Consider the following 20,374-nt stretch of genomic DNA (forward strand, 5'->3'; position numbering starts at 1 on the left):
CAATAGTAGGAAGATTCTCAGTATTATAAAAACGTTTGTTCCTTCTCAGCCCTGGAGCTGGAAAGTTTAAAAAAATCCAATTATTTAGAACTAAAAGAGTCATAAAATAACTTTCAAAAATTTCTAACGTGTATTAGTTGTATCTCACCTCTTTCAGAAACTTTCAAATCTGAATTCACACAAATAATTACATTTGACTCTATATTGAGTATGAATGAAAAAATGTAAATAAAAACGATAAAACATTTAAGACACTCTTGAAATTCAGTAACAGATACCAAACACTTATGCTGCCACTCATCAGATAAGCACAGAATCACAGAAATACTCTCAGAAAGATATAATTTAGTCCATTGTGCATATACTATTCATAAGTGGTTATCCAACTTTCCACTTCTAAAGTTTTCCTATCTTCTTCATTCTGCAACTGTTTTGCACAGCAACCAGTGTTCTGTGAATGAGAAGAGTCCAGAAAGTGTATATGGAAGGTGCAGTAGTTTACCATATTTAATGTGTACAGTAACATTATACAGATCTGGGGAAATCTTAAAGCCACTGAAACAAATAAACACTTCTGTGGATAACAGTAAAATCAAGATACAGGGGAGTGTTAAAATTTTCTTTCCAGAAATCAGTTGCGAACTTTGGTATGGTGCAGGTTCAGTCCTAGAAGTAAGCTTGCATTAAAAAGGCATCATTTAAAAAGAAAGCATTCCTTCTCTGCAGCAAATCTATTGACTTCTAATTTAATTTGGTTCTTCCCTGATTTTGCATAATAAGCAAGTCTATCACCACTGAACTTTTGGCGCTAGAAGAAAGTACTTACTGAGGTTATATGTTTTACAGGATTTTGCAATGTTTGACCAGTTTTTATTCCTACCTCCACTCAATGCAAAATGTGACTCATTAAGGTCATTGAGGCTTTATATGGTCATGAGAAATGTAACACTGGTGGTTTAGAGACTGTGTATACTAGGTGTACTAATGGTGACTTTATGCAAATTTGCACTGTGAGATTGAAAAAAGCAGAACCAGCCTCCCTGGGATCACTGTTACAGTAACAGCACTAGTATTGCTATGAGTGTATGATCTGAGGAACATCCACTACTGTGGAGTAGGTAATGCTTATAGGAAAAGTGTATCCTGCATTCTAATGCAGTACAAAAAATTTTAATGAATAACATAAAAAGGCAGGGAAGAAAAAAGACAATCCTTAAATGAAACTTGTGCAATAGTTCTCAACACATTGCTATGAGCTTATGAGGCACTTAATTCTTGAAATGCATCTAGCACCATTAGCCTACCAAGTCCCTTTTCTTCCAAGCCATTGTTCAGTATATGCCACATTATATAAAAGGAGTATACAGCTGGAGGATATGTGGTGAGGACACACGTGTACATCACATCATGTGAAGCTCCAGGGGCCTGGGCACTCAGCAAGGAGCGTTCCATTCAGTGGGACCTTCAGCGCAGGTCCCCACATGAAAGCACACCTCCCTTAGCTGATGTGCAGTGCACAGTCACCATGTGACCCCACATGCCAGGCACACCTGGTGGTCTGATCTAGTTAACAATGTGTGTCTGAAACCTGGGATTCCAGTCTGAAAAAGGGGCTACGTTGCTTCACAGTAAACATAAGACAGACCCATGATGTCATGGGGTGCAAGACAGGGCCAGCAGAGACAAAGTGTCTAAGACTTGACAGGGACACAGTGTTTACAGGGGCTGCAGATTGCATTTTCCTACTTTAAGTAAAAAGAATATGTATATTTATATACATAAACCAGATGGTTATATACTTGGTTGAAGAAACATTGTGTGAATGAGTTACAATTAAGCCTTTTCTTCACCATCTGTTTTTTAACCCAATAAACTACATCCAGGTTTGCAATACTGAAATAATCTGTTCTACATGAAAACAGAAGACAGTAAAGACTAACATTAGACAGAGCTTTATCTTTTGTTTACCTCCCACCTGATAAACCCTGAATGGGTCTGTTCCCTGCCTTTGATTGTTTTGTCCTCATATTTCCTGCTAAGAGTTTACAAAACAGCATTATTGAACAGGCAGATAAGAAGCACACCTATTTGTTTAATAACATCAAGGGAGAAAAAGTGCTGGCTCATCCATTTTGTTGTTCAGTTGCTCAAAAGGATCAAAATACCAATTAACTTGCTGCCTTAGAAAATCTTTGATATCCTCACATTTACTGACATTTTGAAACTCTTCTTCATACTTGCCTAATGTCTTTTTGATTATGAACAAAGAAGTGCCAATCTGTTTAGCATTTGACCTGTTTTCTCAAACATTTTATGTATTCAACTACTTAGTTCCTAAAAACACTTGACTAGTCATGGTTGTAAGCTGAAGAAAAATGTTTCTTGTTCCATTTATAGCATTTTAAAGTATTGTTTGTTTTTATTTTCAAGAGCAAAACAGAATAGAATTCATTTAAAAATCAAGCATGAGATGAACAAAGGAACAAGAACATCCCCTCTCCCGCCCCCGTTTATATTCTGAACTCAGGAAGTCTTCTATGCTGTTGTGCAAATTGATAAATGTACCCCCCCCTTCCCTTTTCAAGTTGACTTTCCTGAAAGAATCACATCCAGTCCGACGAAAAACTTCGGGAGTAATTGACAAGATGTTAAACACAACTTGCCCTTCCTTATCTGCAGGAATGGAAAGCTAGAGTTAATGCTGCTTTTCTAGGTTGTACTCAAATTCAGCACACTTCTGAATGAAAAGGATCTGTTTATAAGAGGAGGTTTAATTTTGTCTCAATTTACACTAATCTCTGTGGAGTTAATCTCAGTTCACTTATGTGTAAATTGAATAAAAGTTAAGGTTAATAATTCTGCCTTCATCCTCTTCAGGATGTTGCAAAGATATGCAAATAATCAGAAAAATAAATCTCTTAAACATGCTTTAGAATGGTGTGACCATACTAAAATTAGTCATGCAACACAAAAAGGTTGGGGGAGATCATGTCTGAAAATAAAATCGGCTTGATAGACAAATAAACATATTAGTTATCCTTCCTGTGATATATCATCTGTAGTGTTTTCCTATTACATATTAATTTGGTGTACTAATATATTATAAATAAGAAAAAAATTATTATTTTTTCAGAAATATTTGATTAAGCTTTGGTTTATCACTCAAGATCTCTCAATGCACTGACCGCAGATTTCCAAGCCCAAGTTACTGATTTACACACATAAATCTACTCTGTCTCTGGATTTTAGAAAGGCCTGTTTATGTCTCTTCTTTGTCATAATCAGCTCCTTCCCTCTAGCATCATATGAATTAATTACTTTCAGTAGATTAATTAATTCTATATTGTCTGGATGAGCAACCTCCAGTTCAGGAAATATCAGAAAATGCTTCATTTAGCCATTCACTTCTTGTTCATTGCTTCTGATCATTGTTGAATTATCAATCCCACATGCTGGAAAACAGTAAATACTACGTGAAACCATATTTTAAATCTAGAGGAAACTATAATGATCATATAAACATACTGCCATTGTAAAGACAATAGCATTTCCTGAATTAATTTTATAACTTTTTGAGATTGAGAATATGTATTAAAACCAGCAATAGCAGCTATGACAAAGGTTCACGTGAACAGAGATCTGATTATAAGTCATGATATCTCCAAGACAAATGACTATGAGGGTGTAAAAGCTATCTAAAGCTTTTATATCAATTCATTCTTAAGCATGGGTACATTCTTCATATGATGGCTGAAGGTCACTGACCTTCCAAAATCCCAAAATTATCTGAGCAGGATGCATAATTTCTACTGGTTGCCTCTACTGAGGGAATCATGGGGACAGGTTTGCTACTGAATACTGGTGTTCACCACTGCTTTCACATTGGCTATTCTCCATTAGAGATCCCATAGCTCTTGTAGTCTTTACCTCTGATAGTCCCTGCTCTCATTAGAGATTCAGACCACACATGTACAAACCATGTTTGTAGAACTTTTTGTACTTAAATATAGAACATACCTTACAGAATGGAGTTTTAAAACAGCCCTATTATAGAAGTCTTACCTTTTTACAAACTCTTCAAAGAGGATGCGATGAGAATACCCTTTTTGACGTATTTTGACAGTTTCCAGAATTCCAGTGTATCGTAGCTGCAACAGAACTCTCTCGTGAGAAAACATCAGTGCTTCTCGATCATCATTAGGTTTAATGCACCGGATAAAGTGAGGCTGTCCAACAACCATTTTAGATAAAAGATCCATGAGGGAATACTAGTGAGAAGAATAAAAAAGATGCACACTTTTGACAGAGAACTGCAATGTAACTACTTAGGCAGAAGGTATATATTTGTAAATTCTATGTGATGCCTGATTATATTTTAATCTGTAATGTTAATCAGCATTGCCTTTTTATTCATTTTTAGGCTCACGGCTGAAACTTGGAACCGATTAAAACTTTTCAGTTGTAAAAAAAATAAAATTATTCTAATTCTTATTTCTTATTTATTACACCTTTCTCTTCATAGCTCCTTATACCACATTTCTGTAGTTGAAGGCCCATATAAAAAAAAAAAAAATTGAAAATTGTTCTAACTATAATTCTACTGTAGACACATTTGACTGGTCAAATATCCCCAACAGAAGAACAAGCTTTACTGTGAAAAAAATCAATCACTGAAATTCACAGCAAATCATGGGGAAAGGGTTGCAAGAAGTCATCAGTTCAGTGCTCTGCCCACAGAAAACACTAGATGTATCTGTAACATTTCAGGCACATCTCTGTTACACTCATTTTTCAGAATCATTAAGAATATAAAATGCACAATCTCCCTAGAAAACTGCTGAAGTGCTACATTACCGTGACTATTCATAATGTTCTTAACATCTACCATAAATCTCCCCACTGAAACATAGGTCCATTACTTTTTTTCCTATCCACCCTGGACATGGAAAACAATTTATTCCATTGCAATTCACCCTAAAATGAAAAAAGTTTGATCAGATCTTATATATCTGTTTTTCCAATGACTCTGACACTTCTGCTCCATACTCACCTCATTAACCAGCTGTATGATAAGTATTCATTACAACTATACCCAATCTCACATATCCATGTGTCTTAAAATCACGTACAATTCCAAGCTTATTGTGGTCACCTTGGTGCAGGTGGCATGCATATTATGGTGTACTTTCACACTCACTCCCATATTCCACTTTTTTTTGTAGTTCCTACACAGCTGACATTTGTGGGGTTCTGTGCAAGTCCATGTGCTCTTGTATATTCCACGCTGGGGCAACATCTCAGCAAACATCAGCTTACTCTATGCCCTTCCTTACACTATTTTACAAGACAAATAGAACAGGTATTCCTACACAGCATGAAGCTTTGGCCCACCCTGGCTAGCACAGCACTGTGTAGTTCCCTATTCTGCATAGTAGAAGAGCAGTCCAAGGGCCAACTGCTCAAAACTTTTCCATTCTGCAGTGACTACAAGTAAAAAAAACCATTAACCAACAGTCTTGGACTGGCACTTTCTTGACTTCTAAGCTTCCAGTTCCAACATTCTCAAAGCCTTTTCTTGCCTGTTTGATTTAAACTCATATACAGAATATACATTACCTCAGACAGGATTACTACTGATAAAATGACAATTCATATGATTTATAGCAACACTTCTGAAAGATGGACTGTTTTTACTTATTAGCGCAAATGACAAATCTTAATCTTTAGAGGTATGTATGCCTAAGCTTGTGAAAAAATACAAGTCTTAAGTAATAACAGCTATTTTATTTGCACAAAATCGGTGTTCTGTTAATAATGAGGTAATGAGGCCTGTTCTAGACCTGTAGCATTTTAGATGGAAATAGTCTAGGCTCTAGATTCTGTTATCATCATACTCAGTGAAATTATAAAAATACAAGTATAAGAAAACAAAGAGAAAAGAAGTAAAAGAAAATTTATGAGTCTACAAAGGCCTCATAACAGAATAAAAAAATTGTCTTATTATTCTCTTTGATCTAACAATCTCACAAATATTTTAGATATATCTATTGTTCCTATCATCCAAATGCTTATTTTCAATCGAACTTTTGTACCCTAAAATAGGAAGCCATAGTTTGCCGCTTCATATTAGTTGTTTCCTCAGGATGCCGCATAACCTCCATTGTGTCAACCTGGAAGACAAAACTCTGGTGTTAGAACTGTTCCAGAAGCACTGCAGACCCACACCATCTTGCTCATGAAAGCTTGGTGCAGTTTTTGTTACAGTCATACCTTCAGGTGTGAGTATTTCAGAGTACTTTATCACAGATAGGAAGGCCAGCTTCTAACAGATGCAGGACACACACTGATTTCAGAGACATCTGTAAGCATTCTGATTTTTTTTTGATAGTGCAAGAGCACTCTGGATTTACAGTAGTATAACACTCAGGCAATGAAGCATTTGTCAAGGTGCAATACCAAAGGAACTGATTTCTAAAAAGCATTCCTCTTATTGCCACTAATGTGAACTTCAATAGGTCTTACATACAAGAAGAGTTATCACATTTGTAATGACCAGGAAGTAAATTGAGCTGCCTCACCTTGCTCATGTATGGAAAATATGTTGTTGGATAACAAGTGGCAAACAAAGTAGGTAATCTCAGAACATACAGGTCTGTTCTGTTCTACTGCTATGATTACTATTAATTACTTTAAATTGCCGTTTTGATGCCAAGAATCTCAGCAATCTTATTCTGCTGAACTGCCATAGCTTCAAAATACCACTTTTTCAGCATTGCAGAAGTTACTTTTAGAGGGTATACATGGACAGTGAACATATTGCTCCTCGTATATTTTAGTTATGTTGTTAGTACAGCTGTTCTTATCAAAATGAAACCAGAATTTATGAATGAGTATAACTATGGTTACCAATAACAAGCAGATTGTGTTGCTGTATTACAGCTCAACAAAATTAAAGAAAATTAACCAGCATCCTGTTTGCATGGAGCATTAACAACATTTTAGCATTCACTTGCTTTGTGGCAGTTTACCATCTGCTCTGACCAGGTGGCATTTGTATAAACCAGATAATGCTGTTGTCAGCACCTGTGCTACACTTCCTGGACTTTGCTCCATACGATCATTTCCAACACTCACTGACTTAAGAACACTCTTCTGAACACTAACAGTAATTGCTGAAAGATTACAGTTCTCAATAAAGTAACTGTGTCTCTTACCTTCAGGAGATATTTAGGAGACTGCATGCAAAATATAAAGGAAATGAAGCACTAAGTAGCAATAGATCAAAAAAACGGATTTTGTTTTGGGGAAGAAATCAAAAGCAAACTAGTGAGGACAAGATTCAGAATACAGATCGCGCAAATGAAGACAGATTTCAATAAGGGTGACCATAAAAATTTCAATATGTTTTTGTAATCTGTGATGTTCCAGCCCAGAGTAGTGTACATGCATTGGTACCCATCTCAAACTAACACATGAGAAGAAGAAGAAAAAAAAACAAAAAGAGGCAGTTTGATTTCAGTTTGAAGGATGTTAACAGAACACTCTGTAATATATCCCAGAAAAAATGCTTTATCAGCCCAGATAACATCAAACATCTTAGGAGGTCACCTGACAAAGTAAATATCAATAACCTAATCAAAACAGCAGGCATGTGCATGGGGAAGGATACAGGAATGTTTCAAGATTATCTTAGCAAGACAACTGCTTTTTGAGAATTGATATCTAAATCTCTAGTAAAGGTCAGGTAGAAGACAAAAGCTACAGTGAACATCGACAGTAAGTTCAGAATAACTGGTAACATTTAATGTTAAAAGACACACAATCATAAATAATAACAAATCAAGAACTAAAGCAAATAGTTTGAGGACTGATTTGAGGCCAAAGGCCAATGAATTTGAGTTTCTATACAGGATTCTTCTCTGTCTAGAAAAGCACAGACTTGATGATATTGTTGTTGAAGGTTGAGCACTCACAACTTCTCAGTCATATCTGGAACATCTGCTGTCCAAAAAAGGATCAGCTTATGCTTTACCTTTTGGGCAACAGCACACTGTAAGCATGTCCTTTTCACAGCCGCTTATTTTCACCAAACCTGTAGAATTTTACCATCTTTGAGACTGCCACTATCAAACATGGTTTACTACAGGCTGCTGGGTTCAAAAGAGTTTTGGTTTGGGGTTTTTTTTTGGGGGGGGAAGGGAGGGAACGCATAGAAAGACAGATGGTCAGAAACACTCAGAGAGGAAATTTAAAACACTTTTTCTCAGAAAATCAGGGTAAAAGCAGTATTGTTAGATTCCTTTTTCTATGAATGAAGTTGTAAATTCAGATCTCTGCAACATGTAAGGACTAGGATCAATTTCCAAATCTTTTTGACAAGAAACATTTGAAACATTCTGATAGACCCTGAAGGTAGAGAGATTTTCCTGTAAAAATTTTTAGAAGTTTTGTCTCTGGTTAATTTACAACGTTTCTTGCCATTGCCATTGCCAGGTCATTTTTATGGTAGGGCAATAATCGCATGCACCACAGACAATAGGCTTTATCACAACTGGCTTGGTAAAGATGACAGAACATAATGAATGTCATGATATAATCTTGTATTTTAAATCACTAGCTACTCTTTTGAAACTAAAAAGAAGAATATTTCAACTATTAAGTCACATTTTTACATGACAGCTGTAGTGACTTCAAATATAAATTTATAAGATTACAACTGAAATGGAAAACAGCCTGACCTACAAAAGCCATACTTCAGTTTCATCACTAAAAAAATTGCTTCTAATAGTTTTGAAACAATATAAAAAGAATGATTTATGACATCATGTCACCTTACGAAGTTACTGAAAATTATTACTTTCACATATTGACCACACCTGCAGTTGGCATGGCATGAAATACTGTGAAACCAAAAAATATGTTAAGCAAAATACCTCTTAAATTCAATAATGAATGAACTTTTCCAAAATTCCAAACAAAATTATTGCATTTTGACTTTTTAAGATAAAATTTAAAATAATAATTTTAAATAAGTTTCCTGAGGTTGTTTTAATTAGGTACTTTATGAAATTCTAATAAATTATTTTTACAGCTAAAAAGTATTTTAATTAATATTTTCTGAATAGTGTTGCCCATATGCATGTCTTTTAGCTCCTTTTAAAAAGTTTGAAGGCTGAGTAAAACCCACTTAAACACTACTTAGTAACTGATTATGTTTATTAAAGCTCTAAAGGTGAACTGCTCTATTACATTCCTGCTGTATCAATAAAATGCATGCTTAGAAAGCCTTGTGCTGAATATAGCTGGATGTGGAAGACAATGTGTGTATAACACAAGAAAATTTGAAAGGCCATCCTTCAGCATTGAAAGTGTTTATACCAGACAGGAAATAATAGTCTCAAATCCACATCTGTGTCTGCAGGTACAGTGAAGGATATAGATGTCTGGATGACATGAATCACTTTATTGACATTTGAGCGTGAGCTCCAAATACCAGGAGAGAATGAGAACAAACAGAAAACCCAGAACATAAAATTTTGTAACTTTTGAACAGTTGCTGTTACCACATTTGTTTTTAAAATTTATTACTGTTTGCTTTGAAGGAAAAAAAAAAATCCCAACCCCAAACCTTAACTGAGCTAACTTTAACAGTACTACTTCGGAAATGCAGAGCGGGTGTACATGCTATCAGCTATCAGGCACAAGAGGTTTCCTCACAAATTAAGTATACTCAGTTGGCATCCTACTAATTGCCATAAAAATATGCCATATTTTTGCAGTTATGCCACATAGTTTCATGGCAAAATTCAGCAGCCGTTAAATTTTACAGTTCTTTTTAAAGAACAGTGGTTTTGCTGAGTCATTTTTTTCTGTTTATCTATCAGTCACAAATGACCCCTGGATTTATACTTGCAAGTTGAATAAAAGAGAAACAGATATAATTTTTATTTTGTTTTGCCTTTCCTACTGTTAAATACACTATTTTACCTAATAAAACCTCATTCTAGGTAAAAATTGCCATAGGAAAACCTTTACCCCACTGAAATAAAGAGGAATATTGCTATTGAAGTAATTGAGATTCCACTCCAAAAGTTTAATGACTAGTAAATTGATTCTTCACTGGATTCTACAATAGGGTCATCCCTAAAACTGGAAACCATGCTCCTAGACAAGCTGCATATTACTGATAGTAAGGCAAACTCTTATTTGTTAAGAACCTCCCTATATACCTACATCAGCTAAGCATTGTGTATATAGTCTCACTGTAATATTTTATGAACAATTGCCTGTCTTCAAAGGGAACACTACTAACCTTGATACGCCCAGCACTGAGCTGAGGAGGCAAAGACCTAGATGCTGCTGTCACTCTGGCTCTTGCTTGTGCCAAATTACCTGTTCAAAAACAAAGAAATTCATACTGCAAAAACTATTCAAGAAGCTTAGCACGGAAAAATTTGTACGGTGTAAAATCAGTTTGTACAATAGTACTAAAAATAGCAGACACCACCAAACTTCTTCCACACCCCGCTCATTACCGGTTGTGCCTGCAGAGCATTCAGCATGGGCATGACAGAGTGCAGTGTTGATTTAGAAGGGAGAAAAAAGTCAGTGATAAGGTGGTATGTCACTGACCTTAGCTACCGAGCTGATGAAAACAACGACAGCACAAAGGCATACAGCTCAATCACTAGTAATCAGTTTTACTGGGACTCCTTGAGAGATTCCAAAGAGCAAAAAGACTGCAGAAACAATCTTGTTTCTATGAAATCATGTGGATCCTCGAGTGTTTAGACAGTATCTTAAAATAACAAACTAATGAGAGAGATGAGAAAATGATAAGAAATGTATCAATTTTTGACCTTTTGACATATAATTTCCGACGTTATTATCCCTTGGGGTTTTTAAAGACTGACTCGATTTCTCAGGCAAAAATATTTTGTAGTGTCAACTGAAAGACCAGTGCCTTTTTTAAAATGTACAGTATGACATGTCCTAAACTTTTTCTTCTGTACTTGTAGAAAGCCGAAGTCATCATAAAACAGCTTTTCAAAATAAAAGCTAGGAGAAGAGAGAGGAAGTGATACGGGACTGTGCATATGCAAGACACTCTGTATATTTCAAAGTTTTAGCAAGTCTAGCACAAGATGTCCAAATGTTTTCTCTGGCTATATCTTCAGAGGCTAAACTGTGATTAATAGCATTGAAAGAACTCTTTGAAGCAGGATTGGTGACATCAAAGCCCTAATCCATGGGTGGCAGGATTTTTATAATGAGTGGGAAGCATTTTAACACATTTCAAAGGATTTACAGCATGAATAAACAATAGGCCTCTGCAGATGTACCACACACCTTTCAGAACCAGAACACATAAATAAGTGTCTATTTTAATTTAAATGTAAATAAAGTGTTAACACTTCTTTCAGATGCTAAATGCCTTGTTTGCATCAACTCCAGTGTTTAGCTGTTTGCTTTACAGAAGGCCAGTAACTCTAAACAGTCTTCAGAATTTTGCTAAACTATATATTACACAACTTGTAAGGAGGCACGATGGGAAAAACAAAAACCAAGAACACTTAATCACTGGTAATAATTTCGTAAGAGAGCAGAGTAAACCCAGTGTCCACATGACACTGAAAGAAACTTTTGCTCTTACCATTCTCTGAACAAGAAAAATACCAATCCTCTGAAAACAATCTGGGGGTCAGCACTCAAACACAGCAGTGGTACTCTTCATTCATTTAAACATTCTGAATTCATTTGAAAAAGAATTTCTCTTTCAAGCTGCTGGCATTGGGACTGACACAATCCTGCAAAACTGGCACGTCATTTCCAGATCTAGCAGCGCATGTTACCTGACAGTCTAAATCACAGTGCAGAACACAGGGTCTCTCCACCATTTTGGGAACTGTATGTTAATGAGAACTGCAACTGCTTTGGAAATCTTGAATATCTACATACATACATGGTACATGTATCTATAAGGTTAAAATTAGGACTTTAAAGAACAAGTAGTTGGTGAATTTATTTTTCTCTTAGTTGCAATTTTGACACTTTTGTATGTTGAAAATTACTCTTTTGTGCCTTTTTTGGCTAAAATAGACAGTCTGGAAGGGTTGTTTTTGGCTAGGCTTCAGATTAACAAGTCTAAAGCTTGAAATCCTTGCACTGAAGAACTGACAACACAACATGCAATAAAAGAGGGGAGTTGGGAGAAGAAATTACTTTGAATCAGATTGTTTAAAACTACTAAAATTTTGTTGAATTTTGTAACAACTTAAAAACTCTAATAACCAAATAAAAATTAGAATGACTCCATAGCCGCTCAAGGTTCACCACACTCACCACTGGTATTAGGTTTCTAGGGTTCATAATTCATAGTCCTGAGCTCTCCCTTAATTCCTCATGCAAAACTAAAATTGAATTTAGCATTTCCAATTTGGCAAACCAAGCAAATAATTAAACCTTTTTAATTATCAAAAATCTTTAATGACTTCACAAAGCGAAAAAACCCCAAAAGTGGTCAGTTCCCACTTAAAAAAAGAGAAGCTTTACATATTGTGCCTTTGTTCAATAGTTACTTCCTTCTAGGAATGGATTCTTATCAGTATTTAATTCATGTGTCAAGTGAATTCCTATGGAATTACTACTTGAACAACAGATTGAGTCAATGGAAAAAATGTTAGCAGGATTTTCTTTTTTCAGTTCAAACACAAAATGATGTTTCAATAAAAGTTGCTGAATTACTTATCTCAAGTAGCTCATGCTCAGCAAAAATAACTACCTATCTTTAACCTGTCTAATCCATTAAAAGAAATGTGGTTTGAAAATTAGTCTACATAATAAGAAATGTTTCACCCAGTGTAGCATGGTGTTTATAGTCAGTAAACATTTGATACCTATCCCTGCATTCCATTTCCATTTACAAGGTAATTTATTACTTTATATACCAAAAATAATTAAATAACACTTTATGAAGAGCACTAATATTGGAAGAACAAATGTTTTCAGGTAATAGCATAGCTAGTTTGAACTGCTGTGGGTTCCTTGAACGGTTAAACCAGTTAAAGGTTAAAAGATTACACTGTTCGTTTCAGAAGTCTAACTTCACACCTATTAAATGGTCAACACTTTAGAGAAAATACAAGTGACATCCCTGTAGACCAAAATACTACCTACATTAAATCCAAGTCCATAAAATGGACCAATTAAGTGATATAAAACCCTCTCAAAATTGTCTTAGGTTTTTGGGAGTTTTTTGAGGGAGGGGAGAGAAGCTAATGGTTAAAGTTAGGATTAATCTTTTAAACATGTACATGTTTAATTTTATTCACATGCATTTCATTTTCAGTTCAACAGGACTGCTCATCTGAAAAATTAAGGCTCCTACCTATGTGTCTGCTGGATCAGAGACTAAGGTCTCCGGGATTCATTTGTATCATGGAGGAGTCAGTCAGCTCCAACTCTTTTTTCCCCTGTTCAATAAAGTTAGGAATGTCTTTAACTCTTTGAGAAGTTTCAGTCATTAAAGTTCGTGAAATGCTCTGAGGGAAAGAGAAGTAGCAGCACAAAAATCTATGCACTCACTAGCTAAGTTCTCTGTGCCAATGCTCATCAAACCTCCTTTTCTCTTGAAGCTGTTTAGGAGATCTCACATCTCTGCAAACATATTCTTCACTGATGCCTCATTTCAGATAGGTGAGAAAGACCATATTGTCAAAGCACTGCATCTCTTCTATTATGCAAAGCCAAGCAGGAGAAGTTTTGAAAGTACTTCAACTATTTACACAGCAAAGAAAGAAATGTTTTCTTTTTTTTCAGGTTGGACTTAGGAAGTGCTCTCTAGATCTCAGAAAGGACTAGTCAGCATTCCTGGCTTCTCACTTGCATCCCCGGCAGTCACTCACTGTGTGATCTGGCCGTATTAATGATTTGTCCAGCTGCTGACTTCACATACTAATTAGGAAAAGCACACCCTCTGGATGGATGTTCTGATGTTACTTATGGTTTGTCAGTTCTTCATTTATTCTTAGGTGATGGGTTCTATAAGGAGTATCAAGCCAATATTAATAATATCAGCACTGTATTTATAACCTCATTTTGGTTATGTCTGCAATAGATCACTCCTCCCAAAGTAAGAACATGTCAGGTGAGAAATACATTAAGCTTTGATACAACGCTCAGTTTGTGAAGTGCAAATGACTTACAGAGAAAAAGCCTAATGACAATGTCACCTTACTGTACACGCTGTACCAGGGATATTACTATTATGTAGAGGGCAAGTACAAGCTCTTTCCTTATCCTCATATATTTTATTAATTTCATTCATGCTTCTGGTTCAGATAAAGAGGGGTTACTTGAAACACCATGTAGATACAGTATAATATGGTCAGAAATGCTACAGTGCATTCATATTTCATTGACACTACTTCTAATCACAGCTAAGCACTTGAACTCCAGAAGAGGTACAGAGCCAGACAATGTCTTTGACATAACACAGATTCTTCTCTGTATTTCCTTTCAGTACATTTTATCTAGCTGAAGGAAGTCGACTGCTTATCTCCATAATGCATTTTCATCTTCTGCTACTGTAAGACTAAGCTTTTAGCTCGACTACAAATGAATACATGTACTTTTTTTATTGGGTACTAATTTGAATCTGGTCACTGACTATCAAAACTATTCTTTTGAGTCACTGAAGTAATTTAAGCTAATCTTGTGCAATAAAAAGCTAAGAATCCAATTTTCTCATATACTATACATCTTATATAAGAATATATTTATAAAAATACTGTCTGTAGAGCACAACTATCAATACAGACAGACCTCAACTGCTGCTTATTCTGAAATGAAATACTTTCTATTCAGAATAAATAAATTAAAAATAAGAAATAGTATTTCCAAAATCAGATCCATACTACCAAATGGAATCTAATAACCATGAAAGCTTAGTAATAGTGAGGCACACCTGGGAATAACCTAATTATGAATATTTGCTTCAGGAGCAAAAAATATGCACTTTTTGGCCCAGATTGAAATGAAAATGCATGCCACAGTGAACTGAGGAATTCTGATACTGATTCCCAATTAGACTAAAGATTTCTTTAGTCTTTTTAGCATGAAATAGACACAGATCATATTTAGAGATACTTAAAAGCTTTACATTGCTAGACCGGGAATGGTGAACTCAGTGTAAATTCAGTGCTGTTATGCTTTACACTGTGCATGTTACAGACACTTCAGTGGTCACTCCCAGCACTAGGAAGGCACACACTGGCAAACACACAGCATGATGCCTACAGCAACAAATAAAACATCACTGCTGCTATGTTAAAATATTCTTTTAACACATTGGGTTAGTAGACCTCTACTAGAATGCAAGGGAGGGAAGACACTGACAGAAGCTGAGACGAAATGAAGGTAAAACTGCCTACTATACTGCAATATATGTAAATATATGATGTAAGAAAGATCTTAACTTTTATCCTTATCTAGTAAAGAAGAATGAATTATGGTACTAATTAAACTAGTTAGCAGTAGTGCCCAAGATATTTTTATAACACAACCTTGAGTACTAATTGCTACTTTAAGCAACATGCCCAATTTTCAAGTTAAATTGAATCAAACACCTGTAGTCATTCACTCAACTAGGAGTGTGTTCACTGAAATGCAGATGTTTCCTGAAGTATCATGGGCACAATATGTGAGCACAAGATACACAAGCCAATTTTATGTGATTCTCATAGTGCTATGACATGACCAAACTTACAGACAGCAGGCAAAACACATTTGGTATAGCCTGATCACATGACCACAGGACAGACAGGTTCTCAAGCACAAGACAAGGGAGGATCATGTGGTTCTGGAAAACAGAGTGGCAGAAGGGAAGTGGTTTGCTGGGCAAACCTTTTATCTCGCCACAGCCAGGTGGGCATAGGTTTAGCACCTCTGTCCAAACACAGGACTACTGACAGGATTGGCATATTAAGTACAGCTGAGTGCTAGGTATCTGAAGCTGCATCTAGACAAAAATTAAATACATCAAAACAGTTTGGAAAAAGCAAATATCTAGTATAATGAATGTTGCAGTTTTCTACTGCTTGATGTCCAGCATTTTCTTTAGTCAGGTCTGTAGCCTGACTAGCTGGAGACCTGACTAACTGGCTGGCTTAAGACTGACTGACAGGCTGGCCACAGCTGCTGCATTACAGAATAAACTGGCTTGGCTTTTTATGATTTATACATTGTCAGAAGACATGGGCCATTTCCTTCAGATTCCTTAGCAATTTCCATCCACATCTTTTGCAGTGTACAATTTGATGCTGTTGTATGTAAGCAGCTCAGGACAACAAACCCTGAGTTTTCTGGGGAACAGCAGGCAGTACAGAAAGCTGCGGTTTGTGTCACCAGTACAGTATCTCACCATCAACTCGAGGGATTCTGCTGCTCCAGCAGATTGCCCTGGTACCTGTACCACATCTGGAACTGAGATTAGAACAAAATGACAGAGGTGAATTTTCTCTGAACACTTCATTGTTGAGGAATTCTCCATTAATTTTAAGCATTAGTCAAAATAACCTTTTTATATTTGCATCTATTCAGGACAGACAAGTTTATTTCTTCTTCCGGAGGTATGTGGAAGAATACTTCTAAAAAGATATACAGGTGGAAAATATGGTTACCTTACATTCTGGTTCAGCTCTAGTCTCCCTCATTGTTTTATGTAATTGATATCCTTTCTCTTGCATGTTATAGAAGTTTTTTTTTTAACTAAAATCATATATGCTTTATTCAAAAAAGTAAAGGTTTGATTCTGAAGAACATGCTAGTTGTTTCATTGTTTTATCTATGCCTCCTCACCAACATGAACCAACAGTAAGCATCTTGTTTCTGACGATCTCAGGACCATCCTTAAACATTAATTAATCTTCATAGTATTCAGTTTAACTTGAGACCAAAGTAAGTTTCTACCAGAACAGTGAATAACAAGAAACCCAGGAGAAGTAAAGAACTGTGATTTCCAGCCCAGAGCTTGTATTTCCAGAGTATGTCCCCTCTATATACAATGTTTAAAAATTTTATGGTATATTTTCTATCACTCGGGACCTGCTGCTGAAGCTGCTCCATACATATACACTCTGGTCAAAATCCTTCTAAAGCCAGTGAAGATTCCCAATGAATTCCATGGCAAAAATTCAGGTATAAAGATTTCACTGAAAGCACATGGAATAAAATCATGGAACATTTTCTCTGACTTCACTATGACTATTAGTCCTCCCAGTCATCAAGACCCTAAGGCTAGACAGGTGGTGGTGTCAAAACCAGGTTTTGAGACTTCAAGACAAGAACTGTCTTTTAAAAGTCTTAATTTAAGATGAAACAAGATTACAGAACTTTGTGGAAGTTCCAGGCCTTCCCATTTTTGAAATCTAGGCATTAATGATGTTGACTATTAATTAAATCAAGTCTCAAAGTTTTCTCAACTGAATATTTGCTCCTCTCAATCTCAGCACTTCCATATATTATCAGAGTTAGCAGAAAACCAGTTACTTCTGTGGTAATTCAAAACACTATTTATATTTGTATCTCCACTCTTAATGAGACAAATACCCACAGATGCATTTTGTGTCTTTGTCGCACACTGTGACCTGCTATCCAGGCAGCTCAATTAACCACTCTTACATCAAGCCAAGTCATGTTGGAATAAGTAAGACAAAGTCAAATAATAATAGATAATGCTGGTTTAGTAAAGTACTGACCTCTACAGCTTGTTGTAGGGTGAAGGAATAAAGAAAAAGGATAAAAGTACAAAATCATAGTAAGAGCACACAAAATATTCTGAAGTGAATACATAAAATCTAGCACAGATTCGGAGGTTTATTTTCCACCCACTACATTAAGCTTTTAGATACATTAATCACTAATTCAATTATTTTGAAAGAGTGGGAAATGTAAGCACATTCTTTGTAAAGGACACACCAAAAAACATTATGGATATTCAAATGAGCACGAATATCTGAATATTCAACAAATTTATCTGCGTACAAACTCACTAGCAATTTAAAAATAATTGCTCTTCTAGGATTTGATCTTGAGAGCTACTGAATGCTTCCAATGACATACTGAGCATCTTTGACACAGTTTGACCTTACAGTACACAGTGCTTGTAGAAACTGTCAAGTAAACTACTCATTAAAATAACTGAATAATATTCTCTGAATATTTCTCTATTTAAATTCTGTATATGGTGCACAGTGTGATCCCACAGTCTACTAGTTAATATTAAAAACAGTAACATCTTTTGTGTGATACATCTTTTGTTTCCTCAATCAACAGATTTTGAATTTATTTGGTATACAATGCATTGTTATGATTATTATTCCCTACTGTGAAATCATAGTCATTATAGGATTGAGAAGTTAGGCTAGAAACATGAAAATTGGAAAAGAGAGAGGTAAAGAAAAAATATTCTCAATATTTGATCTAGAGAGGATGGTCTATTATCATATCAGTAAGATCTATTCTTAAACCTGCCCACTTGTACTTTTATAAGGGTTCAATTTGCAAGCACTTGAAGACAAAAAAATTTATGTCCTTTGCCCATTTTCAGTACAATATAGTCTGTGAAGTCTCAGATTAAAAACAGCAGACTTCTTTTTAGGCAATGCCCTTTACCAATCATAAACGTGGTAAATCTAATTTGACCCTTCTCAGCTGTTGTGCAATTCCAGAGATTCACTGACACTATTTATAGGGAGTTATTGTCAACAGTAAATAACTGTTATGTTTTATATAAAGCTTTAGCAGGATCGAGACCTTAACTTTGATCTAACTGATTGTTCTGTTTCTAGATGAGTTCCATTTTTAAGGTTATTTCAGAGTATGTTTTGGATCCTACTGCTAGTAAGTCTTGTGAGTATCTGTGCTACATTTGTCCTATGCCACAAAACCTTAGGATATGAAGAAAAAGAAACACTGAGCTGTAAAATGCTCAAAAAACTAAAAAAGTAATGCATCACTCTACCTCTCAAACTCAGTTAAGCTACATTTAATTTAGTTTATTGATGTCCCACATCTGCAACCCAGTAAAGTTCACGATTGTTATGCTGCACAGTTGTGGCTTAAAGCTTCTCTTTGCACACAAACACTGGCAGCAATGCAAAAGCTATTTTTATGCTTTTAACACACAGACCTGTTAGAAGTACAAAAGCCACCATGTTCTGAGTTAAATATATAGCTTCCATTAACTTGACCCAAATTCTTACAAAATATAAATTCTGATTCATCTTTAAGTAGAGATATTAAAATTGCAATAGCTTTGTTTACCAATTCATTTGTCTTAGAGTGCCTTATCTCTTCTCTTAGAGGTAAAAACACTAACACAAAAGTACCATTATAAAAAGATTTTACTGTAGGATAAATTAGTAAAATTAAGATGTATTTGAGTCTTTTGTTCTATTGTGATGTGTGGAATTAAGAAAAAAAAATCCACTAAGCCCAATGGAAAGATGATTTATCTCCGTGCATAAGAATGACACATACCAAACTAAGAGACCTGCCACTTACTGCTAGAGGAAGGACATATGCTCAAAAGGAATGCACAGTGACAAAACAGGACAGTTCAAACCATGTTTCCACTAAAAACAGTGGCAAAGCACCTATAATTTTGACTGGCCAAGATTTCACTCTATGCCCAGTAGTATCTGTTCATGGGACTGAACTGCAAGAAAATTAATTTCCTTTGGTTTCTGACTCCTTGTGAGGAATGACTCGCTGTCACAGTTACAGACAAGTTAATACTGAGATAGTACTCTTGTCACCAAGAAATGGTGAAAAACATTCTTTAAAGTGATTTTGCAAAAGGCCCAAGTTCTTGTGTTCTTTGGTGTGCACACAGCAAGCCTGAAACATTTTTTTCACATTCTCTCTCAGCACATGGTCTGTTAATTGTTTTGGTTTGGTTTTTATATGAGACATACACTGTTTATAATTACTTTTCATCTGAGGGCTGTAAGCAGGGCTGGAGACTCAAAGGCACAAAGAACACATTAAAAATCAATACTGAGGAGGGGAAATGACCTTTAGACAGGCTATTTATAATTAATTTGTTTCTGGGGAAAAAAATGTATTTTGGACAAAAATATTACCTTGTTAAAACATCGCTAACCTAACCCTACAGTGATGCTTGTGAAAACTTTCATCCCAGTTCTCTTTGACAGGATATGCTTGAATATCTAGGCACCACAAACAATAAGTGTTCATTAGCCATGATATATTGATACTCTATCACTTTCAATGTGTGAGCAACGCCCAGTGCTACCAAAACTATTAGACGCTATGTTGCTACAGTGGTAGTGGTACTCAGCTCTGTATTTCT

The 20,374-nt window shown here is 35.6% G+C and overlaps 1 protein-coding gene across 15 annotated transcripts in view; it reads right to left on the minus strand.

Moving 5' to 3' along the window:
* The window catches only part of MYO3B (myosin IIIB), a 201,276-nt gene that overhangs the window by 70,629 nt on the left and 110,273 nt on the right, over window positions 1-20,374 (minus strand). For 14 of the 15 annotated variants that reach the window (XR_001878597.1, XR_001878602.1, XM_017838595.1 and 11 more), the window contains 3 exons: window positions 10,313-10,392; window positions 6,093-6,170; window positions 4,063-4,268 (listed from right to left, as the gene is read on the minus strand). Coding sequence is in view for 13 of the 15 variants with exons in the window: in XM_017838595.1 (XP_017694084.1) it covers window positions 4,063-4,268; window positions 6,093-6,170; window positions 10,313-10,392 (364 nt within the window). In the remaining 2 variants the exon portion in view is untranslated. The remainder of the gene's footprint in view (window positions 1-4,062; window positions 4,269-6,092; window positions 6,171-10,312; window positions 10,393-20,374) is intronic. The other variant, XM_017838629.1, reaches the window with a different exon arrangement.

Source organism: Lepidothrix coronata, unplaced genomic scaffold (genome assembly GCF_001604755.1).
Source record: "Lepidothrix coronata isolate B3197 unplaced genomic scaffold, Lepidothrix_coronata-1.0 Scaffold7, whole genome shotgun sequence".
In the NCBI taxonomy this organism is placed as follows: Eukaryota; Metazoa; Chordata; class Aves; order Passeriformes; family Pipridae; genus Lepidothrix; species Lepidothrix coronata.